Genomic DNA, 26,813 nt, shown 5'->3' on the forward strand with positions numbered 1-26,813 from the left:
TCCCGGCTCCGTCCTCCTCCCAGCTCCGTCCTCCCTGCTCCCTCCTGGCTCCATCCTCGTTCCGTCGTCCTCCCAGCTCCGTCCTCCTCCCGGCTCCGTCCTCCTCCCGGCTCCGTCCTCCTTCCGTCCTCCTCCCAGCTCCGTCCTCCTCCCGGCTCCATCCTCCTCCCGGCTCCGTCCTCCTCCCAGCTCCATCCTCCTCCCGGCTCCGCCCTCCTCCCGGCTCCGCCCTCCTCCCGGCTCCGTCCTCCTCCCGGCTCCGTCCTCCTCCCGGCTCCATCCTCCTCCCGGCTCCGCCCTCCTCCCGGCTCCGTCCTCCTCCCGGCTCCATCCTCCTCCTCGCTCCGTCCTCCTCCCGGCTCCGTCCTCCTCCCGGCTCCATCCTCCTCCCGGCTCCGTCCTCCTCCCGGCTCCGTCCTCCTCCCGGCTCCATCCTCCTCCCCACTCCGTCCTCCTCCCGGCTCCGTCCTCCTCCCGTCCTCCTCCCGGTTCCGTCCTCCTCCCGGCTCCGTCCTCCTCCCGGCTCCGTCCTCCTTCCGTCCTCCTCCCGGTTCCGTCCTCCTCCCGGCTCCGTCCTCGTTCCGTCCTCCTCCCGGTTCCGTCCTCCTCCCGGCTCCGTCCTCCTCCCGGCTCCGTCCTCCTTCCGTCCTCCTCCCGGTTCCGTCCTCCTCCCGGCTCCCTCCTGGCTCCGTCCCGAGGCCCCTCTCGCTGCGCCAGGGCTTGTGAGGGCACGTTTCTGGCCCCGGGATGAGAAGCGGGAGACAGCGATGAGGCAGTGGAGACGCCGGTCCTACCACAGTGGATGTTAAAGACGCGTTTCTTCTTCGCTGACAATGGGAGATTGTTCCCTGTAGGTTTCAAACTCATTTCAGTCAACAAGGTGGCTGTTGCCAGAACAGCCTGTGTCTGAGGCAGGCGAGGCCCCGGCTCCCTGCTCCCGGGCGTTGCCACTGTTCCCATCGCGCTCCTCACGCTGCCCGGGCGCTCTCCGCTAGTTTGCATCGGAGACGGCTGCCTCTGTGGTTTTCTCCAGAAACGGCACGTGGTGGGAGGTCCCTCAGCGGCCGCCTGGGTGGAGACCATGTTGTTCCCTCCAAGGGCCTGGCAGCTGAGGTGCGGCTCCATTTACTAGTACTTCTTCCTAAACGGCGCAGCTGGGGCGGGAGGGCGGGCTTGGTGCTGGTGAATCAATCCCACAGACCAGGCACCGCCTGAACACAGGCTCCGAGGGGAGTGGGAGATGCTGCAGGAGCCGCCGGGAAGACAGGTACACGGCCCCACGCCCTGGGGTGGCAGGCAGGGCGGGCCGGGGCCGCGGCCACCGCCCTGTGGCGCTGGAGGAGGCAGGTGTCCGGAGGTCAGCTGAGGTGGTTCTGGAGGACGGGTCACCTGCCAAGACTCGGCGAAGGACATTTAGGCAGAAGGAGCCCCCGGGCGGAACGTGGGGTGGGAGACACCCTGGTGCGTTGGGGAAGCGGTGAGCCAGGCGTTTGGCTGGGAACCGAGGCCGAGGCAGGGATGGGCTCAGCGCCACAGAGCTCACCCATGTCTCCGGGGAGTGTATTCTCGGGGCCAGCACCTCCATGTCACATGTGGAATGAACTGTGGACAGAATGGATGTGGACGGGGTGGATGGAGTGAGTATCAAGGGGCCTGTGTGATGACAGTCAAAGCGTGAAATGAAATAAGATTGAAAAAACGAAGGGCTCAGGACGCGTTTGTGCCTAGAAGGAGGCTTGCTGAACCGACACGGAACCAGCCGACTGACCGAGGACACTCGCTCTCGCCGCAGACGCGGGGCCATGTGGGCCTGGGCGCTGTGGGCGCTCCCGCTGCTCTGCCCCGGCGGCCGGGCAGGTAGGTGGGTGTGCGCTGTGCTGGGCGGCGTGGGTCTCATTCCTTCTCCGGACAGGCACTGCCCATGAGAGCAGGGGCACTGGGCCCGGGCACAGGAGGGGCAGCAGGGGTTTCCTGGGCCCTGCGTGGGGGGGTCGGGCCGTGTGCGTGTGGATGTATGTGGACGCATGTGCCGACCTGGTAAGATGGCCTGTCATATTTTCCAAGGGACGGAGTGAGATTCTCCACGGCCCCGGTGGGGAGAAAATGCCCTACCTCGCAGCTCACCACCCAACCCAGCATCCGCTGTTTTCCTCCAAACGCCCGATGCTGGCCTGTTTCCCACGCACTGAAGCACTGTGTGTGTGTGTGTGTGTCTGTGTGTGTTTCAGCTCTGCCGGCCAAGCCCGAGAACATTTCTTGCATCTACTACTACAGGAAGAATTTCACCTGCACCTGGAGCCCAGACACGGAAGCCGGTCACACGTGGTACAGGGTCAGGAGGACTTAGTACGTGCACGGCTGTGTGCCGGGGAGGGGAGGAGGCGGGCTCGGGACGTCTGTGTTCTCAGGGACACTTCTGGGTGACCCCTGGGGCATCCAGCCGCAGGGTGCGACGTGGCTGCTTGAGCCCAGCTGACAGGATCAGACACGGCAGAGGTGGGGGCGGGGGCTGTGGTCTGGCTGACAGCTGTCCCCATCACACACACGGAGGACAGGTCTGTCTATTTCCTGTGTTCAGCTGCATTCTTCCTCCTTCTAGAACGTGTGATAAAGCTTTCATTCTTCGGGCCCAGGGATGGAGGGAGGGTGCCTTTTCCACCACCAACTCGCTGTGTGACCCTGTCATCAGTAACCACCAGGATGAAGTCAGGCTTTTCACTGCCTCACACTTCCCTTGTTCAAATTCTGTTAGAAAAAATTATAAAATATATAATAAGAAAAGCGTAATATGCTAATTAGACCAGATAGCCGAACGACCTTCCAGACGTCCTTCCTGATGAGGCTGCCATGGTGGAGGCCGAGGCAGAGGTGGTTAAGGGCAATCAGGCAGGCAGGCAGGCGAGCACTTAGGGGCAATCAGACAGGCAGGTGAGCAGTTAGGAGGCAGAGGTCCCGGATCGCGAGAGGGTACAGGCCAGGCTGAGGGAACCACCCTTCACCCCCATGCACGAATTTCTTGCACTGGGCCTCTAGTGTTGTTATAATTCCAGCCCAAAGCCAGGTGACTTAGTGAATGTGGACAGGGTTTCTGTGAAAATAGCGCATGAGACCCACTGCGTCCTCCATGCTGCCGGGAGCCAGGAGGCCCCGCGGGACCTGTCACAGGTGGTCTGTCTGTCTTTTCCGCTTCAAAGCGAGCCTAGAGGTCCCAGCTTTATTCTGTTTGGTGTTTAAATGCAAGAGCTCATGTACCCTCCTTTCTTCACTCCTTGTAACTGGTCCCCGTGCGGCGGGGGCGCCCACTGTGCTGTGCAGAAGAGGGGCCAGTGCCCGGCGGCCCTGTGTCGGCGGCGGTGGCAGGCGTCACCGGGCCCAGCAGGTGTGAGAGGCGCCTCCCTCAGACCAGCCGCCTTCCCAGCAGGAGGGCCTCGCGCACAGTGGTAACCCAGGGCGAGTTTCCAACAACAGCTCACTGGACACTGGCCTGTGCACGCCACGTACACCTTCACAGGCCGCAGAATCGTCGTCTTTCACTCTCTCCCTGGCCGTTTAACCATGGGAAGCCGGTGCTTAGCCTGCGGGCCACGCAGGACTGGGGTGGGCTGCCTCTGACCTCCTGGCTGTGGTTCGCCGACCCCAGGAAAGGCCCGGTGACCAGGGTCCCCGTGACGTGCCGCCTCCCGTGCGTGCTGGTCCAGGCCCTCCTCTCCTGGCCTCAGCCTCATCCGTCTCCTGCCGAACCCCGGAGCCACGCGGCTAGAGCTGCACCTCCGGGGCAGGGGGTCCTGCCGATGTGCGTGCGGGCTTATCAGGTGATAGCTGGGCAGGATTTCAGTGATCTATCTTGGAAAATGTTTCAATGAGTTTTCTGAAAACAGTATATACCTGTGGTAAAAAAATTGATCTTAAAAACATAAAGAATATTAAAAAATCACCCCAAATTCCATCACCAAAGGTAACAACGTTAGCATTTTGATGAAGACCTTTCCAGATACCTCTGAGAATAGTTATGCAAATGCACACGTTGATCTAAATGTGATTATTTGGTAGATAATACGAATCCTGCTCTTTCTCGCCAGTAACAGAGTATGGGCAGCTTTCCGTGTGAATAAATGTAGGCGTATTAAAAGCTATCATTTTATGTTCTAGTTATGTGTCTACCATCATTTATTTAACAAACCCTCTGAGTCTTTTCGGTTACAAAGCCGTTCTCCAGGTTAGAATCTGGGATCCTAGGCGTCCACTCATCACTGTGACCCATCGGAAAGGCTCGTCGGGCCCAGAGAGGTCTCCGTGGCCTCGGCACCTCGGCAGCAGGGCGCAGAGAGCTGCATCTCTCCGTGGAGGGGAGGGAGGACTGGGGAGAGGGAGTAACACCCTCTGGTCTAAGTTCTCAAGAGAAACCCAGACTGAACCTAAGAAATACGCCCTTAACACATTAAGTCTGGCGAGGTTTCCACACTGCTGAACCAAACTCACATTGAACCGCCTTTTCCTTCAAAGCTCTTCCGGACATAAAAATGACACTTGTAATCCTACAAGGGAGACTCCCACTTCCTGCTCCTTCTTTCCTCCAATAACCATCCCGGACAGTTACACCATTCAAGTGGAGGCTCAGAATGCGGATGGGACCGTGGAGTCTGACGTGACACATTGGCACTTAGCTACCATAGGTACGTGTTATTGGATATCTTCTCTGCTCTCTTCTCAGATACACCTCCCCCTTTTTTGTCTGTCCTCACCTGGGGTATTTTTTACCACTGACTTTTAGAGAGAGTGGAAGGGAGGGGGAGAGACAGAAACATCGATATGGGAGAGACCCATCTATTGGTTGCCTCCCGCATGGGGCTGGGGATAGAGCCTGCAACTGAGGTACATGCCCTTGACCCAGAATTGTACCCGGGACCCTTCGGTCCATGGGCTGACGCTCTATCCACTGAGCCAAGCCAGCCAGGGCGAAGGGGACGTTTTCGTGACGGGGTCTGCATTTGGCTAACGCAAACCAAACCTCCGGCTGTTTCCAGAGCTCCAAGCAGATCAGCTGAAGCACTCTCTGTGGGGGGGGGGGGGGGGGGTGTTTGTTTTTCGTGTTTCTATGGGGGAACAAAACCTTGGGGAATTTCCTCGCCATCATTTTGCTGACATCTCTCAATATACATGGTTCTCTCTGAGCAGTTCTGAGGGTGAAGATTAATGACATGAATGACATGGCTCCTGGGTGACACACTTGTGCACAATAGGGTTGTGTCTAGGCCAACGGGAGGAGCCTGGTTTCATGGGAAGGGTGGGGACTTTGGAGTGGGTGCAAGTGAATTCCAGCTTGGCTTCCCAGGAGAACGTTAACCTTCCAAACCCCAGTTTTACCTCCTTAACAGTGAGTCTAGCACGTGTGAGGTGGTTAGAGGAGTTGACGCCATGATGATGGAGCTGCAACTAGTGGAGCTTTTTGGAAAGCAAATGGCAGGTGTGGAAGCCACGGACAAATGTTCACACCTTTTACTTGGTCACTGTGCCCTAAGGGGCCTCAGGAAACCACCGAGACCAGACAGAGATGCAGCTCTCCCACCTCATTCACTCACTTAACAAAACCCGCGCCTCCTGGGCCAGGTGTTAATGTGGCTTTGTGCCCGCCCAGCTCCGCTCTGGGGAGCCTTATCTGGAGACATCGGGAACACTGAATGCAGTGATTGAGACAAGGGCAGACAAGTTCTGCTCACCCATGAGAGGGAACATCCTGAAGCTTGGAAATAATGGTGTTTTGAAGACTTTGTAATAAGAGAGGGCGCATATGCTGATTGCATAATTTTATTTAAAAAGAGGAAGCCTCGCTCTAGCTGGTTGCTCAGTGGTTAGGGCGTCGGACTAGAAGGCGGCGGGCTCGATTCCTGGTCAAGGGCATGTACCTGGTTTGCAGATTCAGTCCCTGACCCGGTTGAGGCCCAAGCAGGAGGCAACCAATCAATGTGTCTTTCTCTCTCTCTCTCTCTCTTCCCCCACCCCCTTCCACTCTCTCTCAAAATCAGTGGAAAAGATATCCTCACTCCTCAGGTGAGGATTTAAAAATGAAAGAGAAAGGCTTTATTTAGCACAATATTAATTTTGTTTGAAAAATATGCAAAGAGTTACATACACTGAGTGGCCAGATTATTATGATCTCTGTACGCATAATAATCTGGCCACTCAGTGTATATCCTATATAATAAAAGGCTAATATGCAAATTGTCCCCTCGACCAGGAGTTCGACCAGCAGACAGGCCGGCCAACCGCCCATGTCCCCTTCCCCGGCCAGGCTGGCCGGACCCCACCCATGCACGAATTCATGCACCGGGCCTTGTATATATACACTGAGTGGCCAGATTATTATGCGTTCAGAGATCATCATAATCTGGCCACTCAGTGTAGAAAAAAGCCTGAAAAGATACCTGTGTGTTAATAATGGTTATCTCTGGTTGATGGCATTATGGATCATTTAATGTTTTTCTTTGTATGTTTCTATACTTAGATTTTTTTGAATGAGCATATGTTACTTAATAACCAGAAAAAAATAACACATTTTCAAAGAGAAAGACTTGGGGCGAGAATGTTTGTGGTGCTCAGAGGCAAGGGGAGGGGAGGAGCTTCCTACAGGCACTCCTCCATCCTGGCGCTGGGGAGAGTCAGGCAGGGGCGTGGCCGTGGCGGCCCGCCCATTGTCCAGCCCCAGGGCCTCTTCTCTCCGTTCTGCTCCTCACGCCTGACCCCTCAGGAAAGGCTGATTTACAGACAGACCACAGGGGTGTGTGCTCCCTCCTCGGACACTTCTTCCTCCCCGTCTCCCATTGCATCTCACCCAGCCCAGCACAGAATACGCACCAGCATTTCCCTCTGGGTGTAGTTTCTTCAATTTGGGGTAGATGTTATGAGCACGTTCTGATCTGCAAATACGTGATTTTTATTTTCAGTAAAAATGGAACCACCGGTGATTTTCAGTGTGACCCCAATTTTGGGCGTCAAACGGATGCTTCAGATACAATGGGCCAAGCCCAAGCTGGCCCCCGCCTCTTCCGAGTTAAAATGCCGGCTTCGGTTCAGGACAGCGAACAGCACCCCCTGGGTGAGTCATGCGCGGGGTGTTCCGACCTGCCGGAGCGGGGCTGCCTGACGCTGGTGTCGAGCTGGACGCGCTCTCTCTTCTCTGCACTGGACGTGGAGACAGCGCAGCGCGCCCTCCGCCCGCCTTTCCTTTCCGGGGGGAGCGTTTCACCGCAGGCGCCTGCGTCCTGAGCACACGGGCGGGAGGAAGGCCTTCCTGTTGCATCCACCTGGGGTGTCTCGCTGTGTCGGCCGCCAGAGAGGCTGGGCGTGGCTCGTTCCTTTTCCATGTTATGAAGCTCTGATACAAAATACACATTTCGCAAAGCGAACGGAACATAATATGCATTTAACAGACTGTCGTTGTCAGCTTAACACTGTGAGCTCCTTAATGGTCGTTAGCTCCCGAGAGCTGCTCTCCTGATGTTCGTGGTCAGAACTTGTTTGCTTTTCAGTATGGTTTCAGTCTGTATTCCTGAACGAGTCCTTACATTTAGTACTTGGTTTGTCTCTCTCGTTACTGTACCTTTAAGACTCATGGTGTCATGTGATGCTGGCGCTCTTACTTTTCACCTCTCTGGGCACAGTAGCCTGAGGGCTGGGATTCGCGTACACCCACCTTACTGAGGTTGCTTAGCCTTTCGTGTGATTATTGGCAGTTTGGAGCCCTTCTCTGCGAATTGATTTTTTAAGCCTTTGGCCATCTTCTTCTCTTGGGCGGCCTGATTGTCGGAACCGCGTGTAGGAGTTCCTTTTGTGTTCTGCTTATGGCTTGTATTTCTGTGTGGCAAACACCTCTCGCTGCGCGGCCTGACTGTCCCCTCTGGGCAGTGACTGGGAGCAGAACTGTTGACTCTGGAATGCCAGATCCCCGCAGCCTCTCCTTCCGACCGAGTGCCTCGGCGTTCCGGAGATACCCTCGCATCTCCATCCGGCAGTCTGGAATTAGAGCAACTGCTTTGTGAACACCTTACTTTATTAGCTCTCAGCTGCCAGTCGATTAAACCAGTTAAATCTGTAAAACTTTTTCCCCACAAGATCTGCTAAGACGCCTGTGCTGCCTTAGAACGTGCTGGTTTTCAACCCGAGTGCAGGCGTTCTCTTCCTCCCGCTGGGAGCCGGATAGGTTGTTGGAAACAAACCTGGTGAAGCTGATGTTTGGGCTGGAGTCTTGCCTGGTGGAGCTGCGGGAGTTTGGGGTGTAAGCCTGTGTGGGGGCTGATTGATCCCGACCAGGGCAGAGGCACGGACCACACGGCACCGACAGCCTTTCCCTCGGTCCCGGCTCCGAAGGGCAGGTGCCCGGGGTGCCTTCGGCAGAGCCCTCAGCACGTCGCCCGGGAACCCGCAGGCAGGCCGAGCGCGGCCAGGGGCCTGCAGCGCAGGAGGAGACATTCCAAAGATTTAAAAAACAAATAGTATAGATTTAAAAAGCTTAAAAAGCAAAACAGAACTTGTGAGACTTCCCTGCATGAGCTTATGGAGAATACTGTTTCAGTTTGCTTTACTTGTAGATGGCCTCCTGCTGAAGGCTAGTCTGGCTCCAGCTGGGCCCCATCACACGGCGGGGGCTCCTGGCCCTGGCCCACGGCCATCGCTAAGCTTGTGAGGAGGTGCCAGTGGCTGAGCAGGCGGGGAGCAGCCCCGTTCGGGGGCAGCAGGTGGAGTCTGGGAGCCAGGCACCTGGGCCTCCTTTCGGGCCTCCGCTCAAACCCTGACGGCGCCTCCTGTTTGGGCGCGAATGGTCCTGGCCTGCGGGGAGGTTCATTTGTGGACATCGCACGTGGTAAAGGGTAGGATTCGAGATCTAACACCACTAGTTCTGTAAGCTAAGAGAGGGTCGGAGTGAAGAGAGAAATGGAAAGATAACTGGTCTCCACCAGCTCAAGGTCGTCTCTGCCTTGTAGATGGAAGTCAGCTTCGAAAAAGAAAAAGGGATCGAGAGAAAGCACACCTACAACCTCACGGGGCTGCAGGCCTTCACGGAGTACGAGGTGGCGCTGCGCTGTGCGGCCCGCGAGTCCGCCTTCTGGAGTGGCTGGAGCCCAGTGCGCAGCGGGGCCACCGAGGAGGAAGGCAAGTGCCCCGACCCCCTCGGCCCCTCTACCTGCTTGGGGTGGGTGGTCGGGAACCAGGGAGCCCCAGTCCTGGAGCCAGGGTGTCTGGGCTTTTCCTCTCTGCAGGGTCTCCCCGGTCACAGGCTAAGCCGGGGCCCAGCGCGTCAGCCACCACAGCAGCTTTCTGTCCCGACAGTGGGTTCTCTGGGGAGGTCCCCCGTAGAGAGCGGTATAATACTTCACAGGCTCCTGTGACAACTTAAAGGCCACACGGTGGACCCCGGAGCTCCTGCTCACAATGTGAAGGCAGGGCTGACGAAGGCGGGGAAAGGCGCCCTTCGGGACAGGAGGGAGGAGAAAGGCCGCGCTGGCCGAGGTGCGATCCCGGGGACCCGAGGAGCCGTGGGCTCACCGTGAGCCCCAGCCTGGCCCGAGGGCCTGGGCAGGACACCTGTTCCGGAGCCTCAGTGCCTGACCGCCCCTTCCACATGGAATGCCACTGTGAAATGGAGTTGGCAGAGGCACGTACTTTTCTGTGTTAGTTTAGCGAGTACGTGAAATCATGTGTTTAGCCCACAATGCCATCCAGCAATGCCAGACTCCCTGTTCTCATCTGACCCTCCTGGAGGCCCTAGGAAATGTGCGGACCCCCGTTTGGAGGTGAGGGGCTGAGCTGCAGAGGGGCTGACAGGCTGCTCAGAGGCCCTGAGGTGTGCTGTTCTCTGCAAATCAGGAGCCTGCGGGCCTGACCCCAGCCGGCAGCCAGCAAGCGTGTGATGAATGAATGCGTTTCCTGGGGCGGCTCTGACAAGTCCCCGAGTTTCACGGGGCTGGAGTCCCAGCCAGGTCAGGGCAGTTTCCCTGGAGACAGGACTGAATTGGAGGTGTCCTCAGGGTGGTTTCCATGGAGACAGGACGGAAGTCCGGGTGTCCTTGGGGTGGTTTCCTTGGTCCCCGCTTGCCGCACTGTGGGGCCGGCAGTCTGGAGACCAGGTTCCTTCGGGGTCTTGTCTGCACAGCCTGCCTCCTCCCATAGCTGTCACTGCTCCCGTGACCTCCTGGCCCGTGTGGCTCGGCCTCCCGTTAGCACATCGCATCTGGCCTGTCTCTGGTGTCCGCTTCAGCCGCGGGCTGACGGCCAGGATCCAGACTCGGCCTGGCCGCTGGTCGGGCTGCAGCCATCGCTGTGGGTGAGGACCGCCAGCAGGCGCTCCTGGTCTGGCACTGGGCTCATGCAGTCAGCACGCACCCGCCACGTGGCCACGGGGAGCCCGTGCCTTTGTTTTCCCGCGCACCTGCACCCCGAAATCCCACTCTCCCACTTCTCCTCCACAAGCCATGCGCACCTCAAACCTCTTGTAATTGTTTGGGATATCTAAGTGGGAGCACTACCTGTTTCCTTGTGGATTTCAACATGCGTGCTCGGGCATTTACCCGCGTGTAAGCAGGTGCATATCTCCTGCGTGACACGTGACATATTCCACTCGGCTTTACTGCTATGAGCTCATGGCCCAGGCGGTGCTCCTCTTCCCACTGTCCTCACAGAGACAAAGTGGGCACAGCCAGCGGCTGGGCCGGTCTCCCAGGAGCTGGGCCGTGATCCATGGAAGGAGCTGGGCCGTGATCCATGGGAGGAGCTGGGCCGTGATCCATGGGAGGAGCTGGGCCGTGATCCATGGGAGGAGCTGGGCCGTGATCCCATGGAAGGAGCTGGGCCGTGATCCATGGGAGGAGCTGGGCCGTGATTCCGTGGAAGGAGCTAGAACTGTTCGGCTTCACGTGTGACCTCATCTGCATTCCACTGCGATGCGTCTACCAGCCCTGACGGGTGATCCCGATGCCCAAGGTCGTGATTGAACTGAAGACAGAGCAGCCAGGCCGGGTCTTGGCAGGCGAGAGCGGCGGGCTGGTTCCAGCCCATCTGCAAGCCGCGGAGACCGAGTGCCTCCCGGAGTCAGCCCTGCGCAGGCTGTGAGGGCGAGACCCTCCCCGGCCCCCACAGCGGGGAGCACTGGGCTCCTTCGCCCACTTGCAGTCTCTCCGTTCCCCTGTGTGGCAGTCAGGCATCCCAGCGGGCTGCAGCGGACACTGAGACGTGAGATGGCACATCATCCGAACTGAGCTGGGCCGTGTGTTCTGTTCCAAGGGGGTCGGTTGCACCTTCTCTCTGAGCTCACAGGAAGTCGTCAGAAAGAGCGCGGTGTCCTGTTTTCCTTGGGCTGATTCCAGTCCTGCAGCCACGCCGTTCCCACCTCATGGTCCCGGCAGCACTGATCCTGCTGTCTCCCCAAGCACTGGCTTCCATGGCCCGAAACCTAACCCTCCCCTTCCCGCCCCTCCCCCTTTACTCCCCTCTCCTCCCCCTTTACTCCCCTCCCCTTTCCCCTCCCCTTCCCTCCCTCCCCCTTTACTCCCCTCCCCCTCCCCCTTTACTCCCCTCCCCTCCCCTCCCCTCCCTTCCCCTGTGCTGAGCCTGTCTGTTCCCTGCAGCTCCTCTGGGCCTGGATCTGTGGAGAGTGCTGGGACCCGCTCGGGAGGACGGGAGCCGCCCCGTGAGGCTGTTGTGGAAGGTGAGTGCTCTGGGGTCTTCAGTCTCCGTTTGTTTATAACCTGGGTCTCTTCCACCAGAAGCTGTGATTCTTGAACTTTGACCTCCTGAATTTCCTGCCCAAGAGGCTTTATGATGCCCCAGATCTCCCAGTGGTTTCCCAGCTCAGAGCCTGTAGGTCACCTTATAGGGTTAGGGTTAGGGTTAGGGTTAGGGTTAGGGTTAGGGCTAGTGTTACAGGTAGGGCTAGGGTTAGGGTTAGGGTTAGGGATAGTGTTACAGGTAGGGCTAGGGTTAGGGTTAGGGATAGGGATAGGGTTAGGGTCACCTTGCAGGTCCTGGGTGTGCATCCAGGCCCTGGCCCTCTGTCCTTCCGTGTGGAACATGGACGTCGGGACGGTGCAGAAGGCAAGCGCAGAGGCACCGGTCTCTGGTGGGAGCCTTGTGGGCCACCTGCAGGCAGAGGCAAAGCAGGTGTAAGGCTGGAAGGAAGCTGGGCCTCTCACCCAGGACTTAGGCCTGAGAGGGCAGCCCATCGAGTGGGGTGCCTGGTGCCTGGGGGTGGAGAAACGAGGCAGGGCCTTCCAGGCAAGAGGTGACCCACGGCCAGGACAGCCCTGGTGGCTCTGGGTTTAGCGCGTGTTCTGTGTCCGTGTGGGATGGAGGGAGACACAGCGACAGGAAACGGGCGCTGCTTGCTCGGCCTCCGCACCCTCCAGCCTCTGGGCAGGAGGCCCCGTTCACGCTGACGCCAAGGGCCCAGCACCTCCCTCTGGCCTGGAAGGTGGGAGGTCGCAGTGTGGGTGCTGCTCACCCCAGGAGGGCACCTGCCTGCGTGTCGTTTACACAAGAGCTGACGTCACCCCGCTCCCCTCACCCTCTGTCACCCGCTCAGGGCCTTTCCTTTGTTGTTTTTGGCAATAAACTAGGTCTCCCGTGCTCAGAAGGCCTTGGAGAGAGCACTCGGCTACCAGGTCTGGTTCTTTCCGGAAAACACCACCAACCTCACGGAGACCGTGACCACCACCCGCCCGCAGCTGGAGCTGACGCTGGGCGCCGAGGCCTACCGGGTGTCGGTGGTGGCCTATAACTCGCTGGGCCAAGGTCCGGCCGCCACCCTGCGGATCCCGGCCGCCGCCGAGGAGGGTGAGTCCAGCGTCACCTCCTGCCGAGATGCCGCCGGCCAGGGGGCCAGGGGGCCGCCCGCTGCTGGTGGCTGCCTCTCCGTCAGGATGACATCGGAGGAGAGGCTCGAGGTTCTGGTGGGAGGAGCAGCGTCTGCTGATCATTGAGCCCCTGGAGGTCGCATCCTTGGGCGCAGCCTGTGGTGAGAGTCAGACTCATCAATCACGTGACACACAGGCCCAGCCACGCATTCCACATGCAGCTTGTTGTGTCCGAGCGTGGACGCCGGCCGAGCCCTGCATGTGGGCACAGCGCCACGTGTGTGCTGTGACTGGTGCTCTCCCGAGACCCTCCGCGTCCTGGGCACTGACCTCGTGCGCACCCGCCTCGCTGTGCTCGCTCCTGTGTTCCCTTCGCCTCCATTGACGACCACGTGGGTGCCAGAGCCTCACCGTGGAGGCTGAGGGCTGTGAGCCAGGTGGAGAGGGGAGGGAGCCCCCGGATTATTGGGGGGTGGACTCTGGCTCAGCGCTCCTGCCCCGCCGGCCTCGTCCAGGCTCCATGTCCTTCTCATTCCACTGGCTCTTCCTCAGAGGGACCCGCCGGGTGGACAGCACCCGGCCCTGCCCCCCACCAGCAGCTGGGCGGGTCCTCAGCGCCACGTGGGAGGGTGGCCGGTGGCCGGCGGCCGGTGGAGCAGAGGCTGCTGGGATCACAGCCCCGGTGCGGCCAGGAAGTAGCAGGAGCCACACCCCCGGCCCCACCAAACCCCTACCCTCCCCCCAGCTGCAGCACCAGAGCTTTGGGGTTTGTGACGGGGAGCACCCCTCTCCTGCTCCTTCAGGACTGGGCTCTGGTTTGGAAGGCCCTGGTGGGTGGTGGGTGGTGAGGCGGGGACGGGGTTGCCAGGAGCACCTGTGGGCGGTCTCCCTCTGGTGCTCACAGCGCTTTCTATAGACAGAGTGAACTCTGACCCCTCCGGCCTGGGCTGGAAGCCAGAGCTCAGCTTCTCTGTGAGAGGGTCCTCGTGGCCTGTTCCCGGCAGCGTGTCCCGCGTGGCGGGCAGCAAGCGCGGCCAGTTCCCGGGCGGCACCCGGTGCTTTGGATGCGTGTCTTTCTGGGGCAGACGCAGGTCTCCCCGGGAGGCGGGTCCGAGGCGGGTGTGTGGGGCCAGCCTGGGCAGTGGGCGCCCGAAGCCCTGGTGGGATTTCGGGTCACCACCCCCAGCTTCGAGCCCAGGCGGGCCTGGCACCCAGCCTCAGGCTCGCTCCGGCCGCGGCTGGCGTCCCTGTGACGAGGGGCACCTGCGGAGGCGAGTCCTCGAGTCTCAGTGCCGCAGCGAGAGGCGTTTTGGGAGAAAGGGGAAGGTCAGAGGCACGTGGCCATCGAAGGTGGGCGAGGAAAGGGACAGTAAGGGGTGAGGGCACCACCACGGGGTCTGCGGTGGAGGCCCTGAGCCCCGGCTGCCCACGCCCGGGTGCGAGCGGCGCTGAGGTAGCGGGTGCGCGTGGAGGCGGCGGGCGGGTGGCGGCAGTGGCTGCGGGAACGCATTCGGAGGCTGGTCTGCCCCTCTGCTCACAGCGTTCCCGGGCATCGAGGCCATGCAGGCCCGTCTCTCGCAGGACCGGCTGGTGGTGGCGTGGCAGAGCTCCGCTCCGCACGCGGACTCATGGATGGTGGAGTGGCTCCCGGATCTGGACTCCGAGCCCCCAACCCTGTCCTGGGAGGCGGTGACCGGGGCCAGGAACTGGACGATCCGACAAGGTAGCCCGGCCGCACGCCCTTCGCGGAGAGGCCGCTCCTGCTCACTGTCCGCGTCCTTCGCGGAGGCTCCGGCGGGAGCGTGGTGCCAGCACTTGGCGGGCTGGGCCGCACTTCTCGGCTTTCCCAGCGCCGCTGGTCGGGCGCCCGGGGTCAGACCAGGCCTGGGCACATCAGACAGCCCTTCCCAGACCCCCCGACCGTGTGGGTGGCCCCAGACTTGGTCCATCTGTCCGACCGGGCCCCTTCGGTGTGGCCCCTGTCAGCCGGCCCCTCCCCAGGGGATTGGTGCCGGGAAGGCCTGCCCTTCAGGGCGGCCCCTGAGCCGTGTGGGACCTGAGTGAGGCCGGAGCCGCCCATCCCATCAGCCCGAACTTCTCATACTTAACCGTCCTGCAGGGAGCCCTCCACCTGCCGGGACGCAGGCCGAGAACCGGGCCCGGGGCGTCGGCGTGCGCAGGGCGCGGGGGCAGCACCCGAGCCACAGCCGGGCCGTGGGGGGCCTGTCTCACTTCTCCTTCCGGGGTGCCGTCGTTTCGTCAGAGGGTGCAGCTTTTGTTCTAAGAATTAATTTAAAAATGTTAGGACAGGAATAGATGCTAGACCCTCCGCCCTAACTTCCCCATTTTCCAGGTGTGGACACGAGAGGACTAGGAGAGCTTGCGTGAGTCTTAGGCCGTAGCTCCCAGGCTGGCATTCTTTCTCTACGCCACACCCTGCATGTAATGCTCTTTTCCTCTCCTTTTACAGATGAATTAACCCCCCTCCAGTGCTATAACATCTCCGTGTATCCAATGTGGCAAGACCGTGTGGGCAAGCCGTATTCTGTCCAGGCCTATGCCAAGGAAGGCGGTGTGTGGGGCGGGCCCTGGGGGTGGGGGGGCACTAGGGGTGGGGGGGCCCTGGGGATGGGGGGGCACTGGGGCCTGTCCAGCCGCAGCCGATTTCAGAGCAGCAAGGAGAGGGAAAGAGAAACATCCATGGTGAGAGAGAATCATGGATCGGCTGCCTCCTGCACACCCCTCTCTGGGGATGGAGTCTGCAACCTGGGCCTGTGCCCTGACGGGGAATCGAACCGTGACCTCCTGGTTCATAGGTCGATGCTCAACCACTGAGCCACGTGGGCGGGCTGACAGATTATCTTTAATTGTGTAGCAATAAGCAAGGGTCTTACCGGCAAACCTCTCAGATGTTGTTTTGTCTTTCTGGAAGTTAACATCTCCCAGATCCCACGTGGGAATCTACCCCGTCCCTCCCAGTAGCCATGGAGCGGGCTCGTCGCTGTCTGGTACAGGCGAGGACGATGGGAGACAGAGGGCTGGGTGTGAGATTGGAGTGAGGCCCATGAGAAAGTCCCTTTCCCTCATTTCAGACAATGAGTCCAGAGAACAATCCTCCCTGAGGGGCCGATTCATCACCCGCCCTCCCAATGCCCGGCGTGGGTCTGAGGCTGGGCAGAGCCCCTCGGGGAGGGCGCTGTGGGGCTGGCTGGGTGCTCACAGTCTCTCCCTTCTCGTCAAGTCCCGTCAGCAGGTCCCGTGACCAAGGCGGAGGGCATCGGCGTGAAGACTGTCACCATCACGTGGGAAGAGATTCCCAAACATCAGAGAAACGGTTTCATCCGCAGCTACACCATTTTCTACCAAGCCGAGGGCGGGGAGGCATTCGGTGAGGGGGCTCCAGCCACGTCGAAAACCCCAGGACCCCTCCCCTGGGGTGGGGGGGCTGCAACCTCCCCACGTCCCTCAGCTCCCTGGGCCCTCTGCAAACGGGGGCTGGTGCCCCCCCCCCGCCACCTGGTGGAGGGTCTGGAATCAGGTGAGAGGGGTGTCAGTCCCTGCAGGTCTGTGGGAACCGGGGTTAATCCGGTTGCTTGTCCAGCTCGGACGGGGCACTCCTGGCAGCTCCAGGCCGCATTCCCGCCCGGCTTGCGGGTGCGGCGCGGGCAGACCCGGGGCTGGTGCTCAGCTCCCAGACGGATCCTTCACACGGCGCTGCCTGTCCCCGCTGAGGCACACTTCTGGAGCCCACCCTGCCTGCCGACACCCTGCCTGCCGGCACCCTGCCTGCCGGCGCGGCCCGGACCCCTGTCGAGGCGGATTGTTGTTGTGATGAACGCACCGCCTCACCGCTGGGAAGTGCACGACCACGGGCACCGGGCACATGGCGAGGTCCTGCCTGTCTGCGTCCACGCAGAAAGCTGCGCCCATCAACCAGTCCCTTCCTGCCGCCTCTTCCCCGTCCCGGCACCCGCAGCACCGCTCCGTCTCTCGCATGGAAGTGGCCACAGACTGCGTGCCTGCTGGGTCTCGCTGCTCCCACTCACCATCGTGTCTCCTGAGTGGGCCCCTGGGGGAGGCGCTAGTCCTGTCCCCTTATCGCTGAGGGCCACTCGGGTGACAGCCCCCGCTTGCTCACCCCTCCTGGATGCACGGGGCTGTGTCCGCCTCTTGGCCTGGCCGCTGGGACGGTGCGCTGTGAACAGGCCTGACGGGGGCTGGGAGCGTCTGTGTGCAGACACCGGTGAGAGCCCCTGCTTTGAACTCCGGGACAGGCCCGGGAGAGGCTCCGGGGCCGGTGGTGCCTCTAGCTGAGCTCAGCGCAGATCCCCCAGGCTTCCCGCCGAGGCCTCACAGCGCAGCCGCGAAGGAGGCCTCGTCCCCCACACCTTACCCCCTGGCTGTGGGCTGCGTAGAAGCCATGGCTGCCCTAGCGGGACAGCGCCGTCTGAAGGTGGCTTCGAGTGGCATTTCCTCAGAACTAACGATGTGGAGCACCGTGGCGTGTGCTTGTTAGCCTTTTGCGTATCTTCCCAGGAGAAAGTCTTTGCAATCCCCTCGCCCATTTTTAAGTTGTCTTTCTGTTACTGAGTTGTAAAAGGTTTTAAATATATTCTGGATACACGTTCCTTATCAAACACCTGACTTACAAATATGGTTCCCATTCTGTGGTTGCCTTTTCGCTCGGACAGAAGCTTTTACTGTTGGTGAAGTCCAGCAGAGTCTGTTTCTCCTGCTGCCGGTGTGCGTGGTGTCAGACCGCCTCCCCCGGGTGGCCTCCTAGGAGTTCCTACATCGGGCCCTTGGTCGCCTTGATAAGCTCGTCTTGAGGAGAAGCGGGGTTGGGGTGTGAGCTGCCAGCCTGGTTCCAATGTTCTTACTCAGTCGGACCCGGCTGTGTGTTTCCTTCAGCCAAGACGGTCGGCGCCAGCACCCTGCGGTGTGGCCTGGAGTCCTTGAGGCGCAAGACCTCTTACTCCGTCCAGGTCATGGCCAGCACCAGCGCCGGGGGGGTCAACGGCACCAGGATCAACTTCAAGACGCTGTCAATCAGTGAGTAGCCCTCCTGCCCCGCACGTCCCGGCCTTTCTCTCCAGCCATGGGAGGTGGCCTTGCCCAGGCAGGGTGCCCCTGGGAGGGCGGGCACAGGGAGAAAAGTCACCTGCTGGGGCACAGGGGCTCCTGGAGGGCCTGCAGCGAGGAGAGGAGGGAGGGAGGGCAAACTGAGCTGAATTCAGAGAGACTGGCCATTGGCTCCTTCCTCGTGGGTGGCCCCAAATCACCTTGAGGAGGAGGTTCAAGTTCATGCCAATTTCACTCTCAGCCCTGAACCAGCTGTCACTCAAGGCCGTCCCCTCCGTGTCAGAGGTTACTGCGTGGCGGGGCCTCAGGGAGGTCTTGGTGGAGCAGGAAGGGACTCGCCCTCATCATTTTGGAGCTTTTTAAGCAGAAAAGTACATCACATGTTCCACTTATCAGCTTTCACATTAGAAATAGGAAGCAAGAACAACCTGATGGATACAACAAAAATACCAAATGCAATGTAGCTTCCTAAGCTGGTTGTGAGAAATGGTCACAAGACACAGAAGATGGGACGAGGAGGAGCTGAGGGAAGAGGCGGGTGGGAGAATGGAAATCCGTTCACGTTGCCAAGTCCCGGCCGAGAGGTGGGATGTCAGGATGCAGTGACACAGTGTGAAGGAACGAGCCGAGCGGCTTGTGTAGGACAGGGAAGGAAGGAAGGCCGTTTGCTCGCAGCTGCTGGGGCTGCTGTACGGGGCCGAAAGCCTCTTGCTCGTCCCCTTCCAAAAGGCTTTTACTGTTGGTGTGGGTGTAGAATGTGTCTTTGCTGAGAAAACATGTTCTGCTTTTATGGGCCAGCGTTGCCTTTTTGGAGTTTGTCCTCCAATTGCTCTTTGCCATCTTTTAAAACCGTGCCGTGTTTTCAGCTCAGGCTGTGTTAGCTCATGGCGCTGTCTGCAGGGTCGCACGGGGGCAGGACCCTGCCTCAGCCTGGGCGCTGCTGGGGCTTGGTCTGCAGAGGACGGGCGCTCGGCTTCTGTCCCCGAGCCCCAGCTGGGTCCCAGGTGGCCGCCAGAGTGCAGACCCCAGGCCCTGCCTGCTGCCCACCCGCGGCTTCTGTTGTTTCCAGTGAAATCCAGACGCCTGCCCTGGCGGCCGTCCGCACCTGCCCCGCCTCCCCCTCTGCTTCCCGCTGCTGCTTCGAGGCCTCTGCACCGCCACTGGCGGGGCCCCTCCTCGCCTCCGCGGGAGCCCCCGCCCACCGCTCAGGAGTCCTGTGACTGACTCTCCCCGGGACGTGCCCGCGAGCAGGGCGTGGCGTTCTTGTTGCCTTGGTTTTCTTACCGGACAGTGTTTGCTCCACAAGCAGCCACCGGAACGGAGCTGGAGGCCGGGCCCTGGCCGCAGTGCCGTCCACACTGCTCAGGGAGAGCCGACGGGGAGCCGACGGGAGCCGCAACCGTCAAGGTTTCTTTTCCCATCGCGGGAACGGACAGGAAGCAGGAAGGAGTGTGTCGCTGAGCTTCTGGGCGAGAGTTACTCTGATTTTACCGAGAAAGGGGGAGCGCGCCGGGCTGACTCTGTCCTCCCGCAGGTGTCCTGGAGATCTGCCTCGTGGCCGCGCTGGGCGGGGGCGGGCTGCTCATCCTCAGCGTCCTGGCTGCGGCCTGTGGCCTCCAGAAGCCCAAGTGAGTGTGGGAGCCAGGCTGCCGGCCCCGAGGCGGTGCCACGCATTCCCCTGGCACACGCCCGCTGCGCCCTCACGCCCCCGCCCCGGGCTCAGCAGGGCTCTGAGCCCACAAGCGGACCGTCCCCCACGGCCCCGTGCGCCTGCCCAGGCCCTTCCGAGGCCGGCCCCCAGTGTGAGCAGCCACAGGCCTCATCTGACAAGGCACAGCTGCTCTCCCAGGCAGAGCCAGGAGCGGGGAACCCCTGCACCCCAGAGTTAGGGCGCTGGCCAGCCGTGTGCTGGGCACAGAGGGCTCCTGGCTGGCGGGTGGAGCCGAGGGCTGGCACCAACAGGGAAGGAAGCTGTCTTCAGGGCGCGGTGCTGCTGCCCCCAGAGAGCCTCCTATCTCCGAGCAGCTGGCAGTCACGGTCCCACCAACGTCAGCCGCAGCCTCCCCCCCCCCCGCCCCCCCCCGCCCCGGGGGCAGGTCGTAACCAGGGCTCCAGCGCAGACTCCTGACAAGTCCCGGCACTGCTGTGGCCGCGGACCCGCCCTGAGACTCCCTGGGCCTTAGCACTGCTCTCCCCAGACATCACCTCAGAGAAGGCCCTGGGGGGAGTGGGGGTGGGGGGACGCGCTGTGAGGGGCAGGTCTCTTCCCCCAGGTCCCCGCGTGACTTGCATTTCACCCCCATGCGGCTTCGCTTCCCCAGTCTGAGCCGGAGCGGGGCTGCCCTTCTGTCCCAGGATCCGCCCCCCCACCCCCCCCCCACCCCCACCCCCGCGCCTCACATGAGGCTTCCTGAACTCAGCGTGTGGAAATCCCTTCTCCCAGGTTGAAGCACCTGTGTTGGCCGGAAGTCCCCAACCCTGCTGAGAGCAGCTTGGCCGCATGGCGAGGCGGGGGCCTCAAGGTGAGCACGTGTCTGTCCGGAAGCCACGGAGCAGCCAGCAGTGGGCGGGGAGCCGGGCTGGCCGAGCTTCCTGCGGTTCCCGCAGCGACCGAGGGCAGGGACTCCCAGGAAGTGGCAGCCAGCCTTCCCAGAACCCTCTGACGTCATTCTTTGGATGAAGAACAGGGGCGTCGGCGGGGTCTCGGGGACCCAGAGTGCTGGGCCCGCTGCTAAGTGGGGAGCAGGAGCCCGCTGTTGGGGCGTGGGGAAGACAGCGCGGTGCTGTAGCGCCCCCGGAGGCCCGCGGGAGGCCGTCCTCCTGGGCGGGAAGGTGTAATCGCTTTGGAACTGGCAGGGGCTTCCCCGTGAATGGCTCACACATAGAAACCGCCTTTCTCGTACGTTTTCACCGGAAAACGGTTCTGAAAGTGTTAAGGCTGAATTTCTTCAGTAAAAATAAGCCAAATCAGATACAACCTTCACATCCTCACCATCGAACGCTTGTCTCCAGCAGTTCTTGTGCAGGAGTTTAATATCAGCCTCTGTTGCCGACGCAGACGTGTCCGTTTACCATGGGCATCTACTGTGGGCATTGGACACATTATTTTTACTGAGTTATTTTAGTTCTTGTTTTGATTTCTATCTTCCCCTCCTTTAGCATGACCCTGTTTATTTCCCTACTTATTAAAAGTTACCAGGAGAGTAAGTGAGTTCATAGGCAATGCTGCCTGGTACCTAAATGCTTCTTGAAGAATCTGTAGGTCCGGCCTCTACGGCAAACACCTGTCTCTGGCTGCGTGGCAGGTGCCGGGCCGGGGGCTGGGGGCTGGGCCCTGGCCATGTGCAGGTGATGGATGACCTCGTCCCTGCAGGGGCCACCTTGCGTTTCAGGTGATGTGGGACCAGCCATTGGTTTGTGATCATGGTTTTCCATGTGAGAGCGTTCGGTGGTGCTCTCCTTGAAGCTGTGGGTGTGCACAGGATTGTGGGAAATAGCCTGGAAGTGTCTGGAAGGGGGAGTTGTTGGAAGGCAGTGTGTTCTTCTCAGGAAAGGGGCCAGGCTGTTATGGACGGGCACGTGGAGGTGAGGGGCCTCCGCGCTGGTCTCCGGGAGGAACGTGGAGGCATGGGCATGGGGTGTCCCGGGCCCATTGAGCTTTGGGTGGCTCATCTTTAGCCCCCAAATGACCACTGGGGTGCCCCCTCTCTTTCCCAGGATAAGCCGAACCTGAAGGAGGGTGATGATGTGAGCACAGAGGACGGCATTCTCAAGCCCCATGCTGCCCCCAGTGACCTCATTGACAAGTTGGCAGTGAACTTCGAGAATTTCCTGGAAGAGGTTTCCGCAGAGGAAGCGGGAAAGGGCCAGGAAAACATTCTGGGAGGGGACAAGAATGAGTACGTGACCTCCCCCTTCAGGCCTTACTGTCTGCTGGAGCCGCTCACTGAAGCCGAGGCTCTGCCCACTGCAGCCGAGGCCCCACCCACTGCAGCCGAGGCCCCACCCACTGCAGCCGAGGCCCCTCCCACTGCAGCCGAGGCCCCACCCACTGCAGCCGAGGCCCCTCCCACTGCAGCCGAGGCCCCTCCCACTGCAGCCGAGGCCACACCCACTGCAGCCGAGGCCCCTCCCACTGCAGCCGAGGCCCCACCCACTGCAGCCGAGGCCACACCCACTGCAGCCGAGGCCCCACCCACTGCAGCTGAGGCCACTCCCACTGCATCTAAGATTTCTCCCACTGCAGCCGAGGCCCCTCCCACTGCAGCCGAGGCCCCACCCACTGCAGCCGAGGCCCCTCCCACTGCATCTAAGATTTCTCCCACTGCAGCTGAGGTTCCACCCATGGCAGCTGAGGCTCCTCCCACTTCATCCAAGGCTCCGCCCATGGCAGCTGAGGCTCCGCCCAGAGAGCCCCAGCGCCTGTGCTCTGGCAGCCAGGAGGGCACCAGCCCAGAAGCTGAGGAGCAACTTGTCCCTTCTGCCCAGCGTCCAGGGCCTGCCAGCGCCTGCGAGGAGGAGGGGGCGCCCACCCCGTACCTGAAAAACTCGGTGACCACCAGGGAGTTTCTCGTGTCCGAGGAGCGTCCAGACCAAACCAAGAGAGCCACCTAGAGGCCACCTGCCGCGTCCCTCTGCGGCGGCAGGACCTGCAGAGGCGGCATCCCAGCCGGGCGTCCTTGCACCCATCTGCTCACGTTAGAGGACGTCTCCCCTGCCTCTGAGCGCGAGCGGCGCAGAGGTGACCCCAGAAGGAGACAGAAGCCCAGCGCTTTGCCCAGGAGAAGCCCTGTCGCTCCTTTTGCTCCGAGAAGAAGCTCCTGCTGAGGCCGGGACAGCCTGGCTTGGAGGGCATTCCCGTGTCTGGCCTTTCCCGGGAATGGTCAGGGGCACAGCCTGGGGGCCACTCCTCAGCGCCAAGACACATTTCCCGTGGCCAGGGCAGTGGTCTCGGTGGCACCTGGGCAGGCGGATGGGAGGGAGGGTGTCCATCACCCAGCCTCCCCGGGGCCCGGCCGCCCCTCTGCCTCGGCCTGAGTCTCACCGATGTCGGTCCCGCAGCATGTCCTCCTGATGTGGCCAGGCTCCCCGCACCGTGAAGCTCCAGGGCCGCAGCACTCCACAGCCTCTCCCGGCCCACAGGCCCGGGGCTGCCCGATCACGGCGATTCCTGGGCACGGGCTCCCGACGGGGCCAGCAGGTCTGCCCGTCTCCAGGCCGCCGCCCAGAGGACATGGTTCCAGGACCCTCTGCCCCTCCGTCTTGCCCGAAGCCTACGGCAGAAAGACACCCACACTTCAGAGGCTTTGCCCTGAACCTCCGCTCGGCGCCAGCACGCGGCCCGACACGCCCTCGGGGCCTCTGCCCAGGACAGCTGCTGCCTCCACAGCGGCCGTCCCGGTGGAGCCCAGAGCTCGAACCCCTGACAGTGAGGGGCCCTGAGCCTCTGTGCGGACGGCAGGGGCCAGCTCCCTGACCGGGGACTGGGCTGGCGCTGGGCTGGACTGCGACCGGACGGCAGATGTGGCTGCCATGTGGCCAGAGGCGCAGTGAGCCTGGTGGGCGCGGCGAGGGGCTGGCGGCATGTCCTCCCAGGAGGGGGTCAGTGCCGAGGGCGGGACCGCCCGGCCACCGCTCGCCTGTGCAGACGCTTCGTCACGTTCCTGTCACTGACAGTTCTGGCCCAAGGCCCTGGTGTTGGCAGTGACGCAGCCCGGGGGCTCCCCGGCACTCGGTCCGTGACGCAGGCCGTGTGTTCTGGGCCGATTCTGAGGGGTCAGAGGCTGGCCTGTGTGCCAGGTGGTGTCTGCCCAGGGCTGGTGTCGGCCGTGCTGGGCCCCGCCTGCCCTGGGAGTCACCGGCCACTCCCCGCAGCTGGTGGCTGTGCCCTGGCCCTGGGCACAGGCTGGAGGGCTGCTGGCCCAGCGCGCTCCTCACTCCCGCTAGCATCTGAGCGCCCCGCAGTCTCCTCCCGGCTCCCGGGACAGAGCGCTGGTCAGCAGGGAGGGCCAGGCAGGCACTGGGGCCCTCCCACGGTTCTGGGGCCAGAAAGGGACCAAGCAGAGGGTACCCCGACTCCGGGCTGTGGTGGGCTCTCCCCTGACCCCCACCCCCACAGTGTGACTAGGGCACTTCTGTGAACCCCTGCCCCCCCAAGTTCCAGGTGCCCTTTGCACCCCGCCTTTGGATTATAACCTTGGGGGGGTCCAGCCTGGTGCCCACACTTCTCTCTTTCCTGGGCATCTTTGCTGGGGACCTCCAGCTGGGGACGCCTCACGTTTGGTGTGCGGGGCTGGGGGCTGGGAGGGCGTGCCTGGAGGGAAGGCGGGGGGTGCGTGGAGGGGTCCTCCCAACTTGTCCGTCTGCCCCATGAGCCTCTCAGAGCTGAAATCTAAGAAGTTGACAGCTGGGCAGAGAGAGGGGTTCCAGGGCCTGTGAGTGGGTTATCTCTGCTGTTCCCCAATCTCTGCTGCACCCTCCGCCTGGCCCTCCTGCCCCTCCCCCTCCCCTCCCCCTCCCCCTCGTGGCGTCTGTCTTTGTGACTCCTCCTTTTCTTCTTGTCTCTTTCCCCTTCCTCTTCCTCCCATCAGCTCCCTCTGAGCTTCCCCAGGCACTGGCTGCCTGGGGGCTGGGACACGGGCGTCTGGTTCGGGAAGGCTGGCCGGGCAGCGTCATGGTCGGCGTGACCACCGGTCAGAGGGCGGTTTTCCCAGGAACCACAGGAACTCGCTCCCCGGCTGCGCCCAGCTGTTGGGAGCCGAGTCCAGGACACGGGCCGCTGTAACCTTCCTGTCCTGGACGGGGTCACAGACTGTCCCGTCCCAGCGCTCAGGCGGCCTCTGTGGAGACAGCCATTCGCACGGCGGAGACACTGGGGACGCAGGTCACTGACCACTGTCCGGGCCTGGGCCCTGCAGACGGCTGGGGCCCTGCGGCTGGCTCTGCCCAATGCCAGGAGCATCTGCGTACAACGGGGCCGTCCTCTGGTTTCTCAGAGGCGGCAGCTGCGGGCAGAGAGGGCGGGGGCGGGGGGTCTGCATGTCTGCCTGGGGCCTTCCTGGCGCCCGCCTCCGAGCTGCTGCCGGGTGCGGGGGGGGGGGGGGGGGGGAGCTGCATATTCCATTCGTGGCTGGCTGTTTCTCGTGTCCGTGCCTCCCCCCGTATCTGGGGTCCTGCTCAGGTAGCCACTCCCCACACCCACCTTGCTGGGAGCCCCTGTGGTCACTTACTCTCTGGGTGACTTTGTGAACCCCATGCCCCCTAATAAACTCAGAAACGTGCGCGAGTTTGTCTCAAACGAGATAGCTGGTTTCGGGGGGAGGGCTCCGAGGGCTGGGCGGCGTTTACAGGGTGGTTTGCGGCCTGTGAAGTGGCAGCGTCCCCGATGCGTGTTAATCGTCCTGTGCAAACGTCCATAGCGACGGGGCTAGTGCTAACCGAGGGTGTGTGTTGGCTGTGCCGCGAGGGGTGGGGAGGACGCGGGTGACGAAGGTCGCTGGTCCTCACTCCCCGCCGCGCCGCTCGGGCTGAGCCCGGGTCAGAGGGCGTTTCTCAGAAGCAGGCTGCCCCGCCTGCATTGCAGGAGCCCGGCTCAGCCCCGACCCGGCCCGGACGGTTCGCAAGTGGGGTGCGGGGCCAGGAGGGGGCCTGTGACGCACTCAGAAAGGCACTTGGGTGTGACCCCCACAACGAGGGGCGGGTTCCTGCTCAGACGCCGGAAAGGAGACTCCGGGATGCAGTGTGCGACGCTGGTTGTTAGAGCTGGGAGCCTCCTGCTCCAGGGGACCAGGGACCAGACCAGCCTTCCCCCCGGGACCCCGCCGGGCCCGCACCCCACCCCACCCGGGACCCCGCCGGGCCCGCACCCCACCCCACCCGGGACCCCGCCGGGCCCGCACCCCACTCCCCCCGGGACCCCGCCGGGCCCGCACCCCACTCCCGCCGGCTCCCTCTCCCATTCCTCATGGCGCTTTTCCAAGTTCCTCCCAGCCCCCAGTCCCCCCCAGTCCCCCCCAGTGCCCCCCTCGCTCCCGCAGGTGCCGTGGACTTCAGGGCTCCCCCACCCGCCCTGCCGGCCCCTCAGCCCTGGACACGCTCTGGTCACTCGGGGCACTCCGGCCTCAGCTCTCCCCTCTCCTCCACGCCCCCCCGCCGGCCCCACCAGCCCGGGGCCCACAGGCAGCTCTCGAGAAGAACTTTCTGGAAGTGGAGAAAGCAAGGCGATGGGGGACGGGGCAGGGACACCTGACCCCAGCCTGGCCCCTCCGCTCGGGCTGAGCTCCGCCCCAGGCCCCACCCAGGCCTCGCTGGGCGTCTGGAACCTTCTGGGAGCCGGAGCCGCCGCGTTGGTGTGCTTCTGGGTCTCTGGCCCGTGGACCGGCCTTGTCTGCCACCAAGTCCAGGGCGCCGACAGGAGCGAAGCCGGTGGAGGGCGGAGGTCACCACTGCCCTGGCAGAGCCCGGGGGGACAGGCCCCTTCCTGTGGGCACATCGTCCCCGGTGCCCGGCTCCAGACAAGGTGCTAAGAGCGAACCTAGAGGTGCTACGGGCCCCCAAACCCCAAAGCAAGGTCCTGGGGGGGAGGAGGGCAAGGCGGTGGGGCCAGACCTGACCTGCATTAACCCAGGGCTTCTCTGCTCCAAGTCCTCTTTCGCAGGAAGCGGCCGGGAGGAGGCGGCTGCCATTCGGATGAATCGTGGCCGTGGTGCCGAGGGAGGGAGTGCGTGTCTGTGAGTCACTCCGAGAGCAGCCCTCGGGGTCCGGGCTCCCGCCAGCCTGGGGCCTCCAGGCCTCGGCGTGGGTTCCAGGAAGAGGCCCCGGCCGAGGCTTCCCCACGGGAACGCCCGATGCCTCCCTCCGACGTTCCCAAGAACAGCTCACACAAAGGGA

The 26,813-nt window shown here is 62.1% G+C and overlaps 1 protein-coding gene across 1 annotated transcript; it reads left to right on the forward strand.

The window, feature by feature from the left end:
- Positions 1-1,412: 1,412 nt before the first annotated feature.
- Positions 1,413-25,216, forward strand: IL31RA (interleukin 31 receptor A). Its single transcript, XM_079798280.1, has 14 exons — positions 1,413-1,857; positions 2,229-2,346; positions 4,504-4,673; positions 6,942-7,093; positions 8,979-9,381; positions 11,619-11,698; positions 12,606-12,964; positions 14,300-14,565; positions 15,313-15,414; positions 16,084-16,230; positions 17,754-17,894; positions 19,459-19,552; positions 20,368-20,446; positions 21,642-25,216. The coding sequence occupies exons 1-14, from the start codon at positions 1,803-1,805 to the stop codon at positions 22,536-22,538; spliced, it is 3,063 nt and encodes a 1,020-aa protein (XP_079654406.1). The 5' UTR covers positions 1,413-1,802; the 3' UTR covers positions 22,539-25,216.
- The last annotated feature ends 1,597 nt before the right edge of the window (positions 25,217-26,813 follow it).

The sequence above is a fragment of the Cnephaeus nilssonii genome (genome assembly GCF_951640355.1).
Source record: "Cnephaeus nilssonii genome assembly, chromosome: 2".
Lineage (NCBI taxonomy): Eukaryota > Metazoa > Chordata > Mammalia > Chiroptera > Vespertilionidae > Cnephaeus > Cnephaeus nilssonii.